At 47.1% G+C, this 20134-nt stretch overlaps 1 protein-coding gene across 9 annotated transcripts in view; it reads right to left on the bottom strand.

Moving 5' to 3' along the window:
• The window catches only part of RAB11FIP3 (RAB11 family interacting protein 3), a 91151-nt gene that overhangs the window by 51499 nt on the left and 19518 nt on the right, over positions 1-20134 (bottom strand). For all 9 annotated transcript variants that reach the window (XM_081839650.1, XM_081839648.1, XM_081839645.1 and 6 more), the window contains one exon: positions 10200-10293. In XM_081839650.1, coding sequence (XP_081695776.1) covers positions 10200-10293 — 94 coding nt within the window. The remainder of the gene's footprint in view (positions 1-10199; positions 10294-20134) is intronic.

Genomic DNA, 20134 nt, shown 5'->3' with positions numbered 1-20134 from the left:
TTTTGTTCTTTTGGTATGGTTGTTAGGAGCAGCATATTCCCAGAATATGCTACAGTTTGGACTATTACTCTGGTGCGAGACCCTAATTATTAACTCTCCACTGGCACAGCCAAGAGATACATGTCAGGATGTCTGCTCATTTAAAGGCAGAAAAAGACTTTGAGATCAGAAGGTTCTTTTACACAATCAGGTCTCTTGTTACCACAACTCTTTCTCCCACTTGACCACATATTAAAGTTTACAGCTTTACATGCTCAGGAACTGAATGAACCAAATCTACCAACCACAACACAGCTTGTAAACTATCATTTTTGTCCTGGGGTAAATTAACTGCCAAGTTCTCATTTATTGCAGCAAATCCAATAAAATAATGATGCCGTGGGTTTTGAGTTTGCTGCAGTACAAAACTCCCTAGACTTACTGCAGCAGATTTACATTGCGTCAGATGGTACACTGGGTTAGAGAGGCAGTGTGGCGTAGTGGGTGGAGTTTGTGCAAAGCACCTGATCTCCCTCATTCCAAAAAGGTAGGTACAGAATTGGAGAACGACAATAACTTCTTAAAGGATGTTGTGAACACTCTCACAAAAGGTTTTAAAACAAACAAACAAAAAACACACGTTATGATAATCCCAAATTGATGATGCACCTATTACACATAGGCACATAGTTCAGGGCTTTGCATGGAGAAGAAGTCAGGCCCAATCTCAGGTATCTCCTGTTCAAAGGCTCAGGTAGCACAGGTGTGGGCTACCTATGGCTCTGGGAGTTGCAGTTTCTTAAAGGTCCTGAAAGTTTGTAGGTGACCCCCATGTTCCCCTCACAGAGCCATAGTTCCCAGACTTCCTTGGCAACAGGGACTGATTGTTAAACCACTCTGAGAACTGTTCCTTTGCCCCACCAAAGGGCAAACATTTCCATCCTGAGGGCCATATTCCCTTCTGGGTGACCTCCTGAGGGCCACACGCCAATGACAGACGGGGCCAGAGGCAAAAGTAGGTGGAGCAATTTATGCAAATTACACCTTCGTCCAATGGGCTGGTTTCTTCACACAGTCCTCCATCCAGAAAAGCAAGAGACATCGTCAGTATTTATGGACACATTCCACCCAGGCAAAAACACCCAGAAATAAAAAGAAGGACCAATGCAGGGTATTGCCTGGAGAGAGGGGAGTGTGGCCTGGAGAAAGACCCAAGAAACAGACAGAGAGGCCCCTGGAGCCTGAAGTTATAGATCAGAGGTTTTCAACCATTTTGACTCCAAGGCTCCCTTTCTTGCAGAGTTGGCGGCCTCTCAAACACCCTCCCTTGCGGAGTGTTTCCTCAGCCTCCTCTCCTCTCCCCTCTCCTTGGGAGTCCTCTGAGCAGCCACAGGTGCCGCCCCTGGTACCTGAGCTGCGCCCCCCCCCGTGCCCCAAAGAGAACTGCCCTCTCACACTGGCCGGCCCCAGAGGCACCATTTGCCTGGGGAGCACGTAGCCAGGGTTACTGCTGCAGCAAACGGCCGTGCAAGCCTTTGGGAGAAAAAGACAGGAGAGGGCATCAGATGAAGGAGGGAAGGAAAGAAAAGGAGGCTAGTGTTGCCCAAGACACCCGGCCATCCTTCAAGGCACCCCAGGGTGCCACAGCACACTGGTTGAAAACCACAGCTATAGATCTAAACTGGTTTCAACATAATATCTTCTCCCTATTTAACTTAGGTGATGTTGGGGATTTGGGAGCTGGGCGAGGGAGAGGAGCAGATTGCAGCTAGGGATGTTTTGCAGAATGCGCTCTCAGCAAATACTACAATTCCCAAAATTCTCTGGGGTAAACCTGAGCAGTACAAATGCTTTACAGTCATACCTCGGGTTGAAGTAGCTTCGGGTTGAGCATTTTCAGGTTGCGCTCTGCGGCTACCCAGAAGTAACGGAACACGTTACTTCTGGGTTTTGCCGCTCACACATGCGCAGACGCTCAAAATGACGACATGCGCATGTGCGGAAGCGGTGAATTGCAACCCGCGCATGCGCAGACGCAGGTTGCGTTTGCTTCAGAATGCGAACGGAGCTCCGGAATGGATCCCATTCGCATCCAGAGGTACCAATGTATTTTAAATGCATGCTACCCAGCTTTTCCCACATGAGCGTCTTTTTGAAATCCAACATCTCTCCTCTGTATATTCATTAGCTTCTCTAGAATTAGGGTCTCAGAAAGGCTGCCAGGCCACCCCTCAAGCCCACCCACCCAATCAAACTGTTGTTCTGCAGTTGCAACAGAGACACAGCAGGGAGCTGGCTGCCTGCCAACCTCTTCACAGGTCCAGGACCAATGGCACAGAAAGGACAAGCTCAACATGGCTTGGAGTCATCTACCAAACTCATTATTGCATCTCTCTTGGTGCAGGTCTTCCTCCCCCCCCCCCCAAGCATATGGCACATTGTATACAGTTGATGTTGCTATGGTGACCTCACCCAACGGTCCCCGCCAACACAATAGGCTACATGAAAGCTTTTGAATCCCTGTTCAAATGAGCGTTAAAAAACCCACAAACCCTCGATGCTCATTAGCAACAAAAACCCACAAAGGACTCCCCATCCGCACATTACAGGCGCACGTGCTGTCCAGCATGGTCAACGGGACTTTGTAGTGCTGGTGCGCCCAGAAATACAATAGCTAAAAAGAGAGAGAGCATTGGTACAGCAACAGAGCACTTGGGATTTGCCATCCCGACTGTCGTGTCCCAAGCAGATCCCCAAAAGCCACATGGGCACAGCTGGCACCCCCAGATGTTTGCCTTCTTGCTGACAACCAGTCCAGGCCCTGGCTGCCCTCCTGCTCCTGAGTCTCAGCTGAGCGCAGCCCTAATGGTCCATTTCCTCCTCTTTGGCCTCGGTTCTGCCCTTTCAGAACTGAGCAGGAGTGTGGGGACAAAACTAGAACTACAGTCTTGGGTTAAGAACTTAATTCATTCTGGAGATCCGTTCTTAACCTGAAACTGAAGGTACCACTTTAGCTAATGGGGCCTCCCGCTGCCGCCACACGATTTCTGTTCTCATCCTGAAGCAAAGTTCTTAACCCGAGGTACTATTTCTGGGTTAGCGGAGTCTGTAACTTGAAGCGTCTGTAACCCGACATACCACTGTAGTTGGCTCTGCTTGTTGTTGCCTCTGGCTCCCCCTACTGTTGGGCTCCCTGCCTTCCACCCTACCAGTCCCAATGGGCACCACAGCCACCACTGACACACAGTCATCAGAGCCTTCAGCTTTTAACCAGACACAAGTCTCTCATTCGGCTTTGCTCATTGCAATACAATGGAGCCAATATCCATTTTCCTCTAACAGTTGCTGGAGTGAGATGGGTGCTTGCACACGGGATATGACAACATTTGTGAAATGAGCAAGGGCAGCAAAAAGCAACGTGTCGATCAGGACCGGAGCCATGTTTGCTTTTCCCCTGCTTCGCATAGGCCCAACCTACAACAATAGAAGCTTTCAGGAGCATTAAGTCAGCTGGGAGAGCATTATGGCCTCGTGGCGCCTGGGAGACACGCCGCCGAGACCAGGGGCGCTGGAGCAGAATAGTTTCGAGAGCCGAGGCAGGAAGATAGGCTATTGTGCCAACGGACTGCGGAGACAGGACCAGACTGGGGAAGCAAAGCCCTGGGGATGTCACAGCATTGCACCAACTCTGCATCAGTTGTTGCCATTCCATAAGATCCAGCAACCAGAGTTGGGAAAGGGCGAGAGTCCATGGGCTCTGCTGTGACAGGCCAGCTCCATCAGGCCTCCTCCTCTCCCCTCAACGGTCACCTGGGGCCAGCCATTCCACCAGACTGCCTCTGTGGGAGAGACAGGAAGCAGGGCTCATTTCACCAGCTTTGCTGGCACCTCCACCCCCTCAGCTGTGCCAGCTGGGCATTATAGGAACAACTGTTTTGATTTTCCTCTTCCCCTCCTTGTCCCTCGTGTACTGTGTTCTTTTAGATTTTACCCTACGGGTAGGGACTGTCTCGTTTTGATTGTACGTAAACCGCTCTGGGAGTTTCTTTCGCCGAGGAGCAGGGTACAAATGCTCTAAATAAATAAATAGAAAGAAAGAAAAATAAAATGTCACCTGGCTGCTTCTAGTTTTTTTGGAGGAAAATTAAATAAAAAGCACCCAAAGCAACATGCTCCATACAGTGGTACCTCGGGTTACAGACACTTCAGGTTACAGACGCTTCAGGTTACAGACTCCGCTAACCCAGAAATAGTACCTCGGGTTAAGAACTTTGCTTCAGGATGAGAACAGAAATCGTGTGGCAGCAGCGGGAAGCCCCATTAGCTAAAGTGGTACCTCAGGTTAAGAACAGTTTCAGGTTAAGAACAGACCTCCAGAACAAATTAAGTTCTTAACCCAAGGTACCACTGTACTGCCATTATTCAGATCAGGGGTGGGAAGCCTCAGGCCTGGGGGCCAAATGCAGCCCCCACCTCTCAATCTGGCCCTCAGAACTCTCCCCAGGGCCCTCACTGGCCCTGCTTGGTCACCTGAGTTTTTGTGCCTGACTAAAGCATGTCCTTGAACTGATCATGCCTTTTGCTAATGTGGACAAAGGATAGAATGGGCTGAGGGTGTGGAAGCAGAATCTAGCCTACAGTACGAGGGGGGCGGGGATACACCAGCTAGCATGTGGCCAGTGTTAGACATTAGCCAGGCGCCAGGCACGTTTTCCTACTGGTGTGAGTCCAATTGCGACCATTTGGAGATCTCTGGATGTCAGGCTGCCGGATGACATCTCCATCTGGCTAGCTCCTCCAGCTTTCTTAAGCATATAAGCAGAACAACTTATTTACTGCATTGAGATCCCACCTTTTTCTCCAAGGAGTACGCGGTTCAACCTCTGCATCAGTTAAAACCCGACAATGACCCTGTGAGGTAAGTTAAGAGGCTGTGTCTGGTCCAAGGTCACCCAATGAGCTTCATGACTAAGTGGGGATTTGAACTCTGATCTCCCAGGTCCTAGGTCCAACACACTAACCACTACACCACACTAGCTTCCTGGAACACTTCTGCTACGGGGCAGCACTATAAATTAAATAGGTAAATAAACAGAGTGAAAGCAAAATGTCCCTTAGAGAAGAATCTGAACTATTTCGCTTGAAGCTTGAATTTGTTTTAGTTTGGGTTGTTCTATTCTGGCGATCGTAACCTAGGTTTAAGGTGTCATTAGGCAATTACATTATATCTGAGTTTCTAACACTGCATGTTAGATATTCTGATAAATCGTTATCAAGATATGCCACAGTGGATAACTGAGTCTAGCATTCTTCCTGTGCTGATGGCTTGGTGCTAGAACTGCCCAGTGAATACAGCAGAAGAGCAGAGTGGAAAAGAAGACAGGCAGAAGCTTTGAGAAGGCCAGAGATTTTCCTGCAAATCCTTCATTCGGTTGGAGCCTCAAGGCTGTGATGTCAACGCAACGACCTCAATGCTCCACATCTGGGTAGCTTTCTGCCATCCCCATTTTGAGTTTGCAGTAGCAAAGGCAAACCGACATCACTGTTACAAACTTCCTTGCCGCTTCTCCTCTCGGAAAAAGTAGGTCAACGCATTGGATCATCTGCTCAAATGCTGCTAAGCTAGTAGAGAAAGTAGAGGCTATGAAGACCGCCAGATCACTGGTGAAAATGTGGGAGGAGTCTATCCTACAAGCTTCTTCCTCCTTAGTCTTAGGGTTGTCTTTATGGACTTCACCAGAGACTCCTGAGTAAGTTTAGCGGACAAGAAATAACAGGAGAAGTCCTCTTGTGGATCAGGAATTGGTTAGGTTGCAGGAAGCAAAGAGTGAGAATAAATGGGCAGTTCTCTGAATGGAGAGAAGTAGAAAATGGAGTTTCCCTCCAAAGGATTGGTATTGGAATCTGTGCTTTTTAACTGGCTCATAACAGTCTAGAATTAGGAGTGAGCAGTGAGGTAGTCAAGCTTGCTGATGATGCCAAATCAGTGGTTTTCAACCAGTGTGCCATGGCACCCTGGGGTGCCTTGAATAATGGTCAGGGGTGCCGCGGGCAACATGGCCTCTGTCCCTCTTTCTTTCCTTCCCTCCTCTGAGGCCCTCTCTGCCTCCCAAAGGCTTGCACAGCCGTTTGCTGCATCAGTAGCCCTGGCTACGTGCTCCCCAGGCAAATGGTGCCTCTGGGGGTGGCCAAGGGGTGCTTCCAAGACCTCTGTGGGGCACTGTGAGGAAGCACCTCTCCTTGGGATTGGGGAGGGGCAGCTCAGAGACCAGGAGCAGCAGCAGTGGCTGCCCAGAGAGGCTGTCCTAAGAAGAGGGAAGAGGAGAGGAGGCTGAGGGAACACTCCACAAGCGAGGGTGTTTGAAAAGGGGTGAGATGAGCATCGCAACCCCATAGTCGCCTTTGACTGGACTTAACTGTCCAGGGGTCCTTTACCTTTCCACTAGCTTTCCACTTATAAATAATTTCTTTTCTTTTATTGGGGGTGGGGTGGGGTTTGTGCACAAAGGAGTTCGCTCATCAGCAATCTGATGTGGTTCAGCCTGACTATCATTTCTGGGCTCTACCACCACTGGATTTTGCCCTAGCATGTTCACAGAAGCAGCATTTGAGCCAAGGACAACTTTGGCTTATAGTTTAGAGTCTTAAACAATCTGGATCTGATACTATTGTAAAAACAAAACAAAATTAATTCCAGGTAGGGAGTTTCCGCCTGCCCTGCCCATCCATGTGACCGAACAACTTCCAATTTCCCTTCAGCTGAGAAAAAGTGAACTGCAATGCAGATATATCACAAGGGGATGGGAAGAAAGTTAGCATTTGTGTCAGCAGACTAAGCAAGAAAGGCTAGGTATAAAAAAAGATATTTTGTTTGTTGCCAACTGCATCATGTACTTTCGGGTGTGACATTAGTCAGCAAAACCTGCTTGCTTCACCAGTGGAAGCTTTAAGAATTGCTGTGGGGAGGAAGCCAACAACGGCTTTGTGCAGGGTAGGCATAGGAAACACATCACGCCTCAAGGCTGCCAAATTGCCAGGAACTGGGCTTCTCCCCTGTTTCAGTTTCATGGCTATGCTCAGCTGCCGCAGTGGAAGGCAAATGCTTCTGAATACCAGTTGCTGGAAACCACAGAAAAGGATGGTGCTCTTGTGCTTGAATCCTCAGTCCTAGAGCATCTATCAGTCTTGCATGCAGAAGGCCCATGTTCAGTCACTGGCATCTGTAGGTAGGGCTGGGAGAAGACCCTGTCTGATACCCTGGAGAGCCACTGCCACACAGTGTGGACAATTCTGAGCTAGATAGACCAATACAGTCATACCTCAGGTTAAAGTTGCTTAAGGTTGAACGTTTTCGGGTTGCGCTCCACGGCAACCCGGAAGTAACGGAACGCGTTACAGTCATACCTCCGGTTGAATGTGCTTCGGGATGAGCGCGTTCGAATTGCGCTCTGCAGCAACCCGGAAGTAAAGGAGCGCGTTACTTCTGGGTTTCGCCGCTTGTGCATGTGCAGATGCTCAAAATGACGTTACACGCATGCGCAGAAGCGGTGAAAAGTGATGCACGTGTGCGCAGACATGCCATCGCTGCTTACGTTTGCTTCTAGATGCAAACAGGGCTCTAGAATGGATACCGTTTGCATCTAGAGGTACCACTGTACTTCCAGGTTTCACCGCTTGCTCATGCACAAACGCTCAAAATGACATCACGCAGATGCACAGAAGCGGCAAATTGTGACCCGCGCATGCGCACAGACTCAGGTTGCATTTGCTTCAGGATGCGAACGGGGCTCCAGAATGGATCACGTTCGCATCCAGAGGTACCACTGTACTCCGAGATTCAGTATAAGGCATATTCCTATGTTCAGCACATTACTCCAGATGAGGTGCCACCTTCACCTGCTGTCCCAGTACCAACACCTTTGGAGAAACTACCACTATTCTCAAACCAAGAGGCTCTGGAATCTCTTAATGTCTCTAGTTGTCGACAGGAAGAAAGAAATAACAGGGTTTGATGGATACTTCAAATTCAGCCACTATGAGAAAGCCCAAAATTATGCAACTCCAAAGACTTATAGTTAAGGGAGCCCTGAATTAAAGTGCTTTATTAGGTGTTACTTCTATCTAATTAGAGCAACACCATGATACTGCAAGCAATGAATTATGGATAGAAACCTGAAGCCATGTCTCCGAGAAAGCTGTTCTAGAGAGCATAGCGCAAACACTCGTAAGACTTCCATTGCCCCCTCCCAAGCTGTATCTTTTAAACATACATTTGTAGTGACAGCTTTATCCTGGGACAATTGCCCCTAAAGCGTTTGGAACTGAGCAGAGGTTGTTCCGATGTCAATTTTCGAAGATTCTAAAGTTAGTATTTCCTCTGATGTGCCCATGGTTCTGTAGCACAGAACAGAATTTTCAGTCCTCCTGGCCACAGATACAAAGAGGACAGAGTGGCGCTTTCCAAAGTGGCAACCTTCGGATGCTCTACCCATTGCAAGGGAGTATTTATCCTTTATTACTTTATAGAAAGTATTTATACGCTGCCAACTCAAATATCAAAGGCCCTGCAAGACACTTAAGTTTGACAGAACATAAAATGCCACTGAGAACAATACAAAATAGTCATTAAAATGGATTAATCAAAGAAGTTTAAGCATCTGCACAGGCCTCGCAGCATGAAAAGGTCTTCAAGTAATGTCTGAAAGTCAACAGCAAAGATGCTTGCTGGAAAGAGTATTCACCTCAAAAAGGATATTGTAGAGTTGGAAAATGTTCAGAACAGGCCTACCAAAATGATTAAGGGGTTGGAGAGATTCCCTCGTGAGGGAAGGTTGCAACATTTGGGACTTTCTAGGATGGAGGAGAAAAATTAAGTAAGAGGCGACATGCTAGAAGTTTATGAAATTATACATGGCATGAATGAAGGGAGTGGATAGAGGAAAGATTTGATCCCTCTCTCATAACAGTAGAACTCATGGAAATTCAGTGAAGCTGAACATTGGATAATTCAGGACAGATAATTCAGGACTTCTTCATATAAGTTCATAGTTAAAACTCTGGCACTTGTTCCCACGGGAGGCAGTGATGACCACCGACTCGGATGCCTTTAAAAGAGGATTGGACAGATTTGTGCAGGATAAGAAGAAGAAGAAGAAGAGTTTGGGTTTGATATCCCGCTTTATCACTACCCGAAGGAGTCTCAAAGCGGCTCACATTCTCCTTTCCCTTCCTCCCCCACAACAAACACTCTGTGAGGTGAGTGGGGCTGAGAGACTTCAAGGAAGTGTGACTAGCCCAAGGTCACCCAGCAGCTGCAGTGGAGGAGCAGAGACGCGAACCTGGTTCACCAGATTACAAGACTACCGCTCTTAACCACTACACCACACTGGCTCTGAATGGCTACTAGTCATAATGGAGGCTGTGCTCTGCACCTTCACAGTCAGAGGCAGTATACCTCTGAATCCCAGTTGCTGGAAGGGAGAGCGCCCTTGTTCTCAGGCACTGCTTGCTGGTTTCCTGCACAGGCATCTGGTTGGCCACTGTGAGAACAGGATGCTGGTCTAGATGGGCCACTGGCCTGATCCAGCAGGCTCCTTTTACGTTCTTAAAGCATGAGAGCAGCAACACGATATGTCACAACTTCTCATTGAGGCCAATGAGGCTTCTGAGACCCAGGGGAGCTGCCAACAGTGCTTGAGGGCTTTGTATATGAATGCAAGAGCCATGAACCTGGAATTGCCTTGGGACAAAAAGTAGTCAAGTCAACACTCAGAAACAGACTGGAAGTTGGCGCATCTGACACAGCATTGGCCAGTCAGTTCATCTAGTCCTTTACTGTCTGCTCTGACTGGCAGCAGCCCGGCAGTGACAGATACAGTCCTTTCTCAGTACTGCTGTCCAAACCCATCTTTTAACCAGAGATGATTAGCCTTCCAAACTGGTGACCACCACTGCTTCTTGTGGGAGCGGATTTCCCTCCCTACTCCCTGTGTTACTCCCTAGTAATCAATCAGAATGATAACAACCTAAACGGACACCCCCCCTTATCTCTCATTTCTTTCAAAGGAGGACACTGACATTTCAAGGAAGAGGCATGAAATACCCTGGGGGAGGGGAGGGGGTACATCAACAATGTCAGGAAATGCCTCCATGCTGGGAAGGTTCAGGAAGTGCCTGGGATGCCTTCCTCCCAATCTCGGGGCGTAGGAATAAAAACCAACCTCCGTTCCTGATAGCTGAGATTCCTCGATAGAAGTCTTCAAAACTGATTACTCCAAGCCCAGCGGGGTCCAAGAACTTGGTCAGGTCTTTCACCTGCAGGAGGGAAAAAAACCAAAAGCAAATCAATGACCCAGGTTTACACAGCTAGACTAGAGCCTAAGCTTGGGCTTTAGACCAGGCATAGGCAAACTCCGGCCCTCCAGATGTTTGGGACTACAATTCCCATGATCCCTAACTAACAGGACCGGTGGTCAGGGATGATGGGAACTGTAGTCCCAAACATCTGGAGGGCCGGAGTTTGCCTATGCCTGCTTTAGATAATACTTTCCTGGAGGGCTGTCAAGAGAGAGCAGAACAGAATCTAACAGGGTTAAGGTGCATTTCTGCACTATGCATTTAAAGCAGCATCATACCACTTTAAGCTGTAAGCATCCCCGAAATAATTCATGCAAGGTGTTTTGAACATTTCACCTGCTAGAAATTTTGAAACGAGGGGACTTATTTTTAGTAAGCTGTTGCAATAATCATGTCCCTTTAAAAGGCGTTTTATATTTGGTACCAGCTGTGTTTTCTGGGGACAATACGCAGCCTGACATGGTGTCCCAATTAAGAGGATTCTACATTTAGAAGCTCGACAAAACAATGCCCGTAATAGAAAATTTTTGTAACCACGTAGCAATTAGTGGGAAGTGGCGGAAATCAGGTTAGCAGGCGCTGGGGTTCTGGCAACGTAACTGGAAGGCAGAAAGGGGGTATTCAGAATCAAGCAATATCAGAGGGAGAGATGAGGCAGCAGGGATTCTCCACTGGCTCAGCTGAGAGACCAGCAACTTTTAACTCCTCCTGCCTTTCAACAGTTTGCATTCTGGGGATTCTGCAACTAGGAACAAGCACCAGCATTTGCTTTTGCTCCCCCCCCCCTTTCCCCTCCCAATCACTTTTCCTTGTGTGTTGTGGTCCTTGGGTTGTGTCCAACATTAGCCATACCTAGTGTAGACTCAATGAAATTAATGGGTGTGACTAAACTAGGTCTTTTCGTTTCAGTGGTTTTACTCCAAGTAGAACGTATCTGGATGCAACCCTTTGACTGTATATCTAAGGTTAGGAGCTATCTTTATTGTTGATACATCTGCAAGCTGCTCTGAGAATCTTTCCCACCACCCCATATAAAAATACTTTGAATAAATGAGTTTAGAAATGATCTAATCTAGTGCAGAAGTCAGGTTAAGCATCCTACTCATAGACCGACTGAAATTAAGAGGCTTACGTTAGTCAGGTTCATTAACTTCAGTCGGTCTGCTCTGACTAGGGCTTGTGTTGGATTATTTACTAAAAAAAAAAAAATCTTGGAGGCGGCCTTTATCAGGGATGGGGGCTCTTTTCCAGACAGAGGGCCACATAATATTTTCTGGGCATTACCCCAGGGCCACATGCCAGTCAGTGCTGGAGCAGAAGCCAACTTGGAGCAGAAGCATCTTCCATCCAAGCAACCAGAGATTGTCCAAGTTCAAGGGCCCATTTCCAGCCAGGCAAACACACTCAAGGAAGATGTGAAGCAAGACCAGTGAGGGCTGTGGCCTGGGAAGAGTCCTGAGAAGCAGACAGAGATCTGGAGGGCCACATTTGAAGTTCCTCACCTCTAGTCTAGATTAATAGCATCAGCTCCCACCCACCCCCCTGCTGCTGCTGCCACCCCCAAATGTTTTTTAGTTGTTTGGGGAGTGAAAGTCTCCCACCAATGCACTCACACGCAGTGACTCATTTCAACCCTCACAAAAGCCATCAGTCATCACTTCCTTTCTGTATCGTTCAGGGCATGTGGAAATTACAGCATCTACAGGTAACATCAACCCTTGAGCCCATCAGCAGCACGGAAAAGTAAAAAGATGCATGCAGACTTCTGCCATTCTTGCATTCCTCTGCGGAAAGTTTTGCTTTCAGCACACAACAGGAAGCAGATCAGAAGTTTTGAGAAAAGGGCACTACAGAGTAACACACTGCCACGTTAATTTGCAACTGATGTGTTGTTGTTTTTAGGAAAGGGAGAAATTGCTTACGGTGGTGTTCACCACCTCGGCATTTCTCTTGGTGAACTTTCATCACATGAAGTTCTGAAGTTGCCCTATGAGCTGGGCCCTCAAACTTAGTCAGGTGTCTGATTTACTCTCCCCAAATACCAGAAGGAAAGGACAAGAGACAGGAAACACACATCCCTTTGTCTGCTCCATCAAATGCATGTTCTACCTAATGAAAACCATGTGCAGAGAAGCAAGGAAAAACCCCGATTCAAGCCATTCTGTGCCAGATTTTAAACGAGATTTTATTGATATAATGCACTTAGGCACTCAAAGAGCAGGCCAACTAAAAAGCTTAATATCTTGCAGGTACACTAAATGGCACCCATATGGCACAGCGCAACCCATAATCGGATATCGTGAAGCTTATACGGGCTTCATACTAAACAGCCTTTTTCTCTTAGGAGGATAATTCTCTTCCCTGGCATCGATGGCCTAAGACAGCAAGCGTCACGGCACACTATAAGCAACAGGCAGGCAAGAGCACCCTCAGAAGCCCCTTATTAGGCAGGTGGGGCCGGCTCTACCATTAGGCAGATATGATGCTGAAGCCTCCTCTTCCTAAATTTCCCAAGCTGCCACCTGTCCCAAGTCAGGAAGCAAGGCAGCCAGGCTCCCCAAGCCAGTATCACCTCTCTCATAAACCTATAAAGAGCCCTGCTGGATCAGGCCAAAGGAGGCCCATCTAGTCCTGCATCTCATTCTCACCGTAGACAACCAGGTGCCCTTGGGAAGCCCGGATACAGGACTTGAGTGCAACAGCAATGGGCGTACTCCAGCACTGGAATTCAGAGGCGTACTGCCTCCAATAGTGGAGGAAACCATTGTGGTTAATTGTAGGTGTAGCCCATGGGGTGCCCTGTGGGTGCAGCTGGACCACAGCTCCCATTCACCCCTGACCACTGGTTGTGCTGACTGGGGCTGATGGGAATGGGAGGTCATCATCATCAAACCTTTTATTGGCATCACATACAAACATACAAATCAATACAGAATTACCACTTCCCTAGTGGCACAAAACATTTGCTAAAAGAAAGGAGGCAGAGCAGTCTATCGTCACATCTCTTGGTCTCCAGGGAGATCAGACGTCTGCAGTGTATTTCGACGACAAAAAACCAAATAGAGTTATTTAGCCACTAACTTGGTGAGCTCCTGATCATTCCCCAGTAATAGAAACTGTATGACCTCCAACTCTGGTTTCCATTTGGGGGTACAGAGTTGATCTAGAAATTGCTGACGGAGATCAGCATACAGTTTACAATTAAGAACCAGATGTGTAAGGGTTTCCACCAGGTGGTCTTCACCTGGGCAAGTTCTTTCTCCTTCCACCCTGCCTGAGAACCTTCCCCAAAGGAGGTTTGATAGATTTGAATTAAACCTGGCCAGCGAAAATGCCCTTCGTTCTTGAGGGTTAAGCAGAAATTCAAGGTAATTGTGGTTAGTTTTATGTGCCCAATAAAGTTGAAAATAAAGAGGGGAACATGTTTTCTCTGCTCCTACTGTTAGTTCTTAGCATTCAATATCCCACAACCTAGTTTTTATTATAGCCTTGGCAGATGATAGCCATTGGGGTGTCCTGTGGGTGCGGCTGGACCACAGCTCCCCTGACCACTGGCCATGCTGACTGGGGCTGATGGGAATGGGAGGTGTTCTCTAACACCTGAAGAGCACCACACTGGCTGTCTCTGAACTGGAGCAACGGCATGGAGGAAAAGCAACATGTTTTTGTTCCTCCCATGATGCAGAGGGATCCTCCCATTACTTTCAGGGTGCGGGAAAGTACATGCCACAGACGTACTGCACGCAGGGAACCCTGAACTCCATCCAGACTGCTGTTTTATTGCAGGTGTATACAGCAACATGCTGCTGACACAAAGCACCTTTGAAGTGGATTTATCATCGACACATCAGCCCGCTTTATCTGTAGCCCCATTCAACATTTTCCAAGACATCAAGGTAGATTCTCACTATTTTGCATGCTGAGAAGATGGTCTAAGCACTAAGCTATGGCCCTTCCCCAAAACTAAGCTGTACAATGCTAATAATGCAAAACGTTACAGTTCCTGGAGGTGTTCCCTGGAAGGAGCCACAACCCACAGGTAAGGTGCCAAATCACCAACGGTTCAGGTTGTCTGGTTTGCTAACCCCAGCTCAGAAGCCCTTTCTGCTTTCCTTTTGTTAACCAAGCTAACTGGGGGATTAAACGTCTGTTAATATGCAACCCTGCATTTCGCCAGGAGCACGTTTCCGTTCTATTGCAATTATAGCCAATCAATCAATCATTAAAAAATCCCCTCCAGAGACCCTATCCAATCACAGCAATGGCGAATTATAAAGGGAGCAAAGGCAGGTTCTCTATCCAAGTTAAAACAAAATTTAGCCAATTATCTGTTGGGTCAGACTGAGTATACGGATAATGATTCTTTAAAAAAAAACTTTTAGATAGCAATCAATCTGTTTGTTACACTGAAGCTTTGCCTTGGTGTTTAATCCAGTGTGGTGCAGTTGTTTGAGTGCTAGACTAGGGCCTGGGAAGTCAGGATTCAACCCCCCACTCAGCCAGGAAGCTAATTGGGTGACTTTAGGCTAGTCCAGGCTGTCTCTCAGCCTAACCTGCTTCCCAAGGCTGTTTAAGAGGATAAAATGTGGAAGGGGAGAAGCATGGATTCCACCCTGGAAGTCCTTGGAGGAAAGGTGGGATCACACCAAAAAAGGAAGTTTCTTTCCAGGGAAGTGGCTGTGCAGGTAAAGTTTATCGTACCGTTCAAAAGGGTTGTTTTAACTTCTATCAAACTTAAAGGTAAAGATAAAGGTCCATAAGGTCCAGTCGTGGCCGACTCTGGGGCTGCGGCGCTCATCTTGCTTTATTGGCCGAGGAAGCCGGCGTACAGCTTCCGGGTCTAGTGGCCAGCATGACTAAGCCACTTCTGGCGAACCACAGCAGCGCACGGAAACGCCGTTTACCTTCCCACCAGAGCGGTACCTATTTATCTACTTGCACTTTGACGTGCTTTCGAACTGCTAGGTTGGCAGGAGCAGGGACCGAGCAACAGGAGCTCACCCCGTTGCAGGGATTCAAACCACCGATCTTTTGATCGGCAAGTCCTAGGCCCTGTGGTTTAACCCACAGCACCACCCATGTCCCCTATCAAACTTGGGAGTGAGCTATAACATTAACGCTACAATCCCATGTATGCTTATGATGGGGTTAAGTCTCATAAACCCAGCTGCACACACCTCCAAGCCATCCCACTTTGGAGGGGGCAACAAGTTATTCCAGAATAAAATCATCACCTTAAGGTCTTCATGGCGTAAGTATGGTTTTTTAAGGGCTAGGATGGGGACCTAGCCATTGGTCAGCTCTGGAAGATGCAAACCCCAGAAGAGTGCACCTAAGTGCACAGAGCTATAAGCTTAGCATGAAGTTGGAGAACCTGTGGCCCTCCAGAGGTAGCTGGACTATGACCTCCATCATCCCTGACCATTGGTCATGACTGCTGAAAATGGAGTCCAGCAGCATATGGAGCGACTTCATGAGTTTAGCATTTACAGACTGTGTAATACAGAGACACACACTCTCTGTGTGTGTGTGTGTTAGGCAGCCCGGGACACACATATACACGCATTCCTTAGACAGAAGGTTATGCATAGGGTGCCAGGAAGAACATTCCTTGCCTCTAGGTGAAATGTTTCCATTATTGATATTGTTCTGTACTGAAGCAACGAAGAAGGGATTTCAGATCCCCGCACGGGCGCCAGTTAAAATGAACTGAGAAAAGTGTGCATCGCAGAGAGGAAGTTGGCAGAAGAAACCCAAACCAGAAAGAAAAACAAGAGGTGCAATTGAGAACAGGAGTCCTGTATGTAATAGCACGTATTGCCCCTCCTAAATCAAGGGTTTCGCCATATGGATTTGGCTGGGCACAGGGCGGGGGGGGGGAGAGCAAGGATACTGTTTCTGTCAAGAGCCCAAGCTTTTCAAACAGGAAGGAATGGGTGGGATCTGAGCCAAAGCACACACACAAGGCTGTACAGAACGGGGCCGACACCCTCCAGCAAGACAGTAGACCTACTGTATACAAGCCTTCGCCAACCTAGCACCCTCCAGATGTTTTGTGCTACATATCCCATCAGCCTAAGCCTGCACATTGGGCCAAGGCTGGTGTCTTCCTTCTTTTAGCCATCATGCTGGACCACAGCCCCCCATCCTCAAAGAGCTTGAAGCAAGGTTGGGTGAAAGGCCAGGCCAGCAAAAAGGACATACAGGGCTGTCTCCCCATTATTGTCAGGGTCCTCAACAATGAAAGGCTGAAAGACCTAGCGACACACCCCCCCCAAAGCAGCATGGATTTGTTTCCTTTTCCTGTATTCCACATAGGTCTTCTGAGATCACTTGTAGGGATGAACGCACCTCCTGTCACAGTTGAGAAAAGTTCTCTAAAGCCCGTACTTGCAATCATAAAGACTAGAAGCTTGGCTTTCAGTTATTCTGAAAGATCAGGATCCTGTTGCCAACACCAAAGCCATTGGCTTTTTCTGTGCTTCTTTTTTTTTTTTCAGAACCAGAGAAGACACAAAGTGCTATAGATTGGCATTATGTGCCAAGAGGGCCACTGTTTTGATTCAGCACTGGTTGAAGTTACAGTACATAAGCAGAGACAAGGCTTCCCCCACCCCAAAAAAACCAAAACCATTTGAAGCAAATTTCTAATTCTTTATCTAACATATGTGATGCCTTTATAATTAAGTGTGAACTAATTTCCGATGTCCTTAATGCTACTACTCTTGTATCTGCAATATGCTGCATTCAAAAGTGAAAAACTTACACCTTCAAATTATTTTTGTTACCATCCTGTCTTAACCATGGTATGTTCACCGCTCACGCAGTGCTTAACCATGTTTAAACAGACTTGTCCACAAAGTGTGATTTCACATGCTGGTTGGCCATCCCAACCATGGTTTAAGCATTCAAAAATGGGAGACTTGCTCTTGCTCAACCGGGGCGGGGGACAACCATGGTTAAAATGTTTCATCTTCATATGTGCATCTTACCGAAATAAGCAACCTTTGATGTACAAGGTATTGTTCAAATTTTACTCTATTTATAATTGCTTGCCGAAGAACTCAGGACAAGGGAGATCTCCTCTGAATAATTTGTAACAGGACCGCAGAAGAGGAAACCAGTTCTTTCTTCTTGACAAGGATTGGCTTTCAGGCACAGCAAGTGTTTGCCCTCTGCAGGAATATTTACTTCTGGCAAAACCAACGGAGCTGAAGTCTGATACAATCTACAGAGAACAATTCCTGCACTGTGGCTCCTGTTTCAGGGGCAGTCCAGAAAGGATCTTATTCTCACTGAGAATTCCTTTATCAAGCTTCCTTTACAGAAACCACCAAAATATTTCACCCTGGCCAGGCAGATGGAGAGGAATGACGGGGGAAGCCCATCAAAAGATTTATTGAAGTTTGGTTCTTAAAAATTACACCAAGAGAGGAAATAGTAAGCCTATGAAGTAAAAAAAGAAACGAAAATATTCCCGATTCCTTAACCACAAAGATGCAATGCTAAAGCAAGGAACTCCGAATGAATGGGTGTGTCCAAACAGTAAATGAATTAATCTTCCTGTGTTCAGAAAGTTAAACATGGTTCAACCTTGAATCACAGAACACAGAACTCTATTTCTTGAGAGAGAAAGAGAGAGAGAGAGAGAGAGAGAGATCTATATAGAGATAGAAATAGAGATATATCTTATTTTTCGCTCCATAAGACGCACCTAGTTTTTAGAGGAGGAAGGGGGAAAGCCACTTTTTTGGAGGATCAGCTCACAGTTGTTGAGCTTACTTTGCAAAGGGGAAAAATTCTGTTTTTACAAGGGCCAGAGCCAGAAAGGGAGCCAGCGACCGACCACACATTCACTCCATAAGGCGCACAGACATTTCCCCTTACATTTTAGGAGGAAAAAAGTACGTCTTATGGAGCAAAAAATACGGTGTGTGTGTGTGTGTGTGTTGTATATAAAGGAGATAAATTAGACAAAAACAAACAAACAAACCACCTACAATGGGACGTTCTCAATGGGACTTTCAGGCAGGAATATATGCACCCCTTAGATCTTTATGCACTTGAATACTCACTAGAGATGGGTGTCTGTCAATTCAGCTTCTTCAAGTTGCAGATTTTTCCGAACTTAAGACCAGTTTGCCACATTTCCATATCAGTCTACGATCCTCCCCCCCACTGCAAGTCCTCATGAAAATAAATAAGAATTTTAGTGCTAATTTCTCCAACATACACTTTTTTGGTCTGCAATTTTCCCCAGTATAATGCATTTTTCTATGCTATTGTGCATTTTAATGCACACTTTTCTGCAGTTTGTGTAGTTTTGTACCGAATACATGGCTGGAGAGCCACATTGCAAAATTTGGAGAAATGCGAATCTCAAAGGACGGCTGAGCTTCCGTTCACATATTGTTTTGGATAGCGCGAATAAGGTAGATCCGCCTTTCAGTGCGAACTGAATCCAATTTCCCTTCCCCCCACTACACTACTACTCCCGCATGAATATATGAACTGGCGCTGTTAAAAAGAACTGTGTTTAGGAGATGGAAGACAAGCTCTGCCTGTGCTTTATCTTAGGGCTCGTCTGCCCAAGAAATCGCCGTGTGATGCCACAGGAGTGTTTGCCGTATGTTGCAGACTTCAACTCCCAACAGCCCCAAGCGAGAGTGGTCCATAGTCAGGGAGAATGGGAGATGAAGTCCAGCAACATCTGGAAGGCGCTACATTGGCTACCCCTATGTGGTGTCTGTGGAGCAATGGGAGAGATCCCTTGCCTATCTCACAGGGTTCTTGAGAGGATAAAATGGGAAGGAGGATAGAACCATGTACGGCACCGCAAGCCCCTTGAAATGAGAAAATGAGATAGAAATATAGTATCATCTGTGGCTCCTGACCTGCCAATTAAAGATCAACAGGGGAGTGAGCTGCCCTTGACAGTAATGGGGAAGAGCTTCAGCTTAGCGGTCAAGCCTCTGCCTCGCTTGCAGAACGTCCCAAGTTCAATCCCCAGGCAAGTCTGGAAAAGACCCACGGCCTGAAACCCTGGACAACTGCTGCTGGTCAGTACAGACCAGCGTTCCCCAAACTTGGGTCTCCAGCTGTTGTTGGACTACAACTCCCATCATCTCCGACCGCTGGTGCTGCTAGCTAGGGATGATGGGAGTTGTAGTCCAACAATAGTTGGAAACCCAAGTTTGGGAAAACTCTGGTGTGGACAATGCTGCGCTAGCTTTTTATAACTCAGCTTACTTGTTGCGAACTGTTCTTGAACATTTTGGGACATTGCTGAAAGCTCTCCGTTTCCCCCCCCCCCATTCCTATTCCCTTGGAAGTCTCAGCTTTTTTAAAGTTTGCAAGCCCGAGGCAGAGACTGCATATTCCCATGTAGTGCCTACAAATTGTAAGCACTTTAACCGTGTTAAGCTTGCTACGTGAACAGCATTCTGGTGCATAAAATCCTTTCACGTACTAAAAAATAATGATAATCCCAACTCCTCTGGGCATAAAGGGGAAAGGAGAAGCTGTTAACTTATTCCACGCTGTGGGTTAACATTGCAGATCTGTATTAGCTGGCGCTGCTCTCCACCCAAGGCCCACATACCGTAAATCACAGCACAACACTATATACCCCTGGAGATCTGCACTGCTATGCAAAGCCAATGGAGAACTACAGTTCTCGGCTTCCTATTAATATTTTCCACCCTCATGTTATGACCGTGGGGGCAGGCATAGTGGCTACCGTATTTTTCACCCTATAGGACGCCCTTTTCCCCCTCCAAAAATGAAGGGGAAATGTGTG

This window comes from Podarcis erhardii (assembly GCF_964252035.2).
Source record: "Podarcis erhardii genome assembly, chromosome: 14".
NCBI lineage: Eukaryota > Metazoa > Chordata > Lepidosauria > Squamata > Lacertidae > Podarcis > Podarcis erhardii.
Note: the sequence above shows the minus strand (reverse complement) of the source record. Positions and strands in the feature narration are given on the sequence as shown.